This window comes from Limulus polyphemus, unplaced genomic scaffold, assembly GCF_000517525.1.
Source record: "Limulus polyphemus unplaced genomic scaffold, Limulus_polyphemus-2.1.2 Scaffold10307, whole genome shotgun sequence".
Lineage (NCBI taxonomy): Eukaryota > Metazoa > Arthropoda > Merostomata > Xiphosura > Limulidae > Limulus > Limulus polyphemus.
In genome coordinates this window covers 2,449-4,011 of record NW_013675917.1, presented here as the reverse complement: position 1 = coordinate 4,011, position 1,563 = coordinate 2,449, and the positions used below count along the sequence as shown (strand labels likewise).

Genomic DNA, 1,563 nt, shown 5'->3' with positions numbered 1-1,563 from the left:
ACTGCTGCTGCTGCCATAACCACCGCCTCCAAAACTACTTCCACCACCATAGCCACCACTGCTGCTGCTGCCATAACCACCGCCTCCAAAACTACTTCCACCACCATAGCCACCACTGCTGCTGCTGCTGCCATAGCCTCCACCTCCGGAGCTGCTTCCACCACCATAACCACCCTTACCAAAGCTTCCGCCACTACTGAAACCTCCAAAACTACCACCACCACCTCCTACAAGTCCTAAAAGAGTAATGCCACCACTACCACCACCACCATAACCCCCTCCTCCATTGCCACCATAACCACCTCCTCCACTGCCACCGTAACCACCTCCGCCGCCAGTAGCAAAGGAAACGGGGATGGCTAAAAGTCTGATTTTATGTCCACCGCCACCAAATCCACCTCCTCCAAATCCGCCGCTACTTCCACCATAGCCACCACTGCTAATTCCTCCACCACCGTAACCACCACTGCTAAAGCCTCCACTGCTTCCACCGTAACCACCACTGCTAAAGCCTCCGCTACTTCCACCATAACCACCACTACTAAAGCCTCCGCTACTTCCGCCGTAACCAGAGGCTTCAGCCTGGAGATCATCCGATTTCGCGGTTTCACTTGCTTTTACGGTTTCCTCAGCTTTCGAAACAAAAATCAGGATGCTCATAGAGAGCAATATAAACTCCTGAAAGAAACATTAGGGAAATATGTTGACGTGAAAAATATAATGAGTTGATAGAATGTTTGTGTTACATAAAACTATATTTTGTTTTATTTCTGTGAATTAGACACGTTCAACATTATTACGTTTTAAACTACTTCTTATAATTATCCTAAACGTTTATCAAGGCGATTAAAAGGGGGAGGGAAATAAAGAAAAATGAATTAAGAGAGAAGCAGGTAAGACCATTAATGTGTAGTTATTATATTATTATATGCTCGTGCCTCGATTCTATTTGACAGCGTCCAGAATCCCCAGTTCGTGGTCTTGAAAATCAGGATAGAAAACCATGATTGATATCATACTGAAACGCCAAAACTTCCCGCGTCTATGGGCCAGAGCCCCGAATCTCTAAACTACCTATGAACAATTTATATGTTTTTATGAGGCTTTCTTGAAGTTCTTCAATATAACTTTTACCTTTTTTGGAAAAAAACGTGTTTTTACTTTCCTTCTTTCAAACGTATTGCTATTACTCTTAACTAATGATGCAACTTGAAATTAATATTTAGGTTTAGTTATGAACTTTGGTGTGAGACTAATATTTTTCCGCTGATTAAAATATAATATATATAAATGCCTGTTGCCATTTTGTGTCTGTCAAACCCTCGTACTGTGAAATGTTTTTAACTTAAGTTACATCATTCCTGCTGAGTTTTTGAAAGTTTATCTGAAAAGTGCTTTTATCTTCTAAATGTGTGATTGTTTTTCTTTTACGATGAAGGAGGAGGGGGGGGGGGCTTTAGTGTTGATCAAAGTTGGAGCCCCCGTTTTTATGGTTCTTTTACAAAACTGTAACCCAACCTATTTTTTGACGGGTGTGGCAAAACAAATCCTAGCGCTTATTGT

General features: G+C 42.0%; 1 protein-coding gene across 1 annotated transcript in view; it reads right to left on the bottom strand.

Annotated features, from left to right (window-relative positions):
* Positions 1-660, bottom strand: part of LOC106476330 (acanthoscurrin-2-like) — a 6,297-nt gene extending 5,637 nt beyond the window's left edge. The window contains exon 1 of the mRNA XM_013936989.1: positions 3-660. Within this exon, the coding sequence (XP_013792443.1) occupies positions 3-660 (658 nt within the window). The remainder of the gene's footprint in view (positions 1-2) is intronic.
* Between the last annotated feature and the right edge of the window lie 903 nt (positions 661-1,563).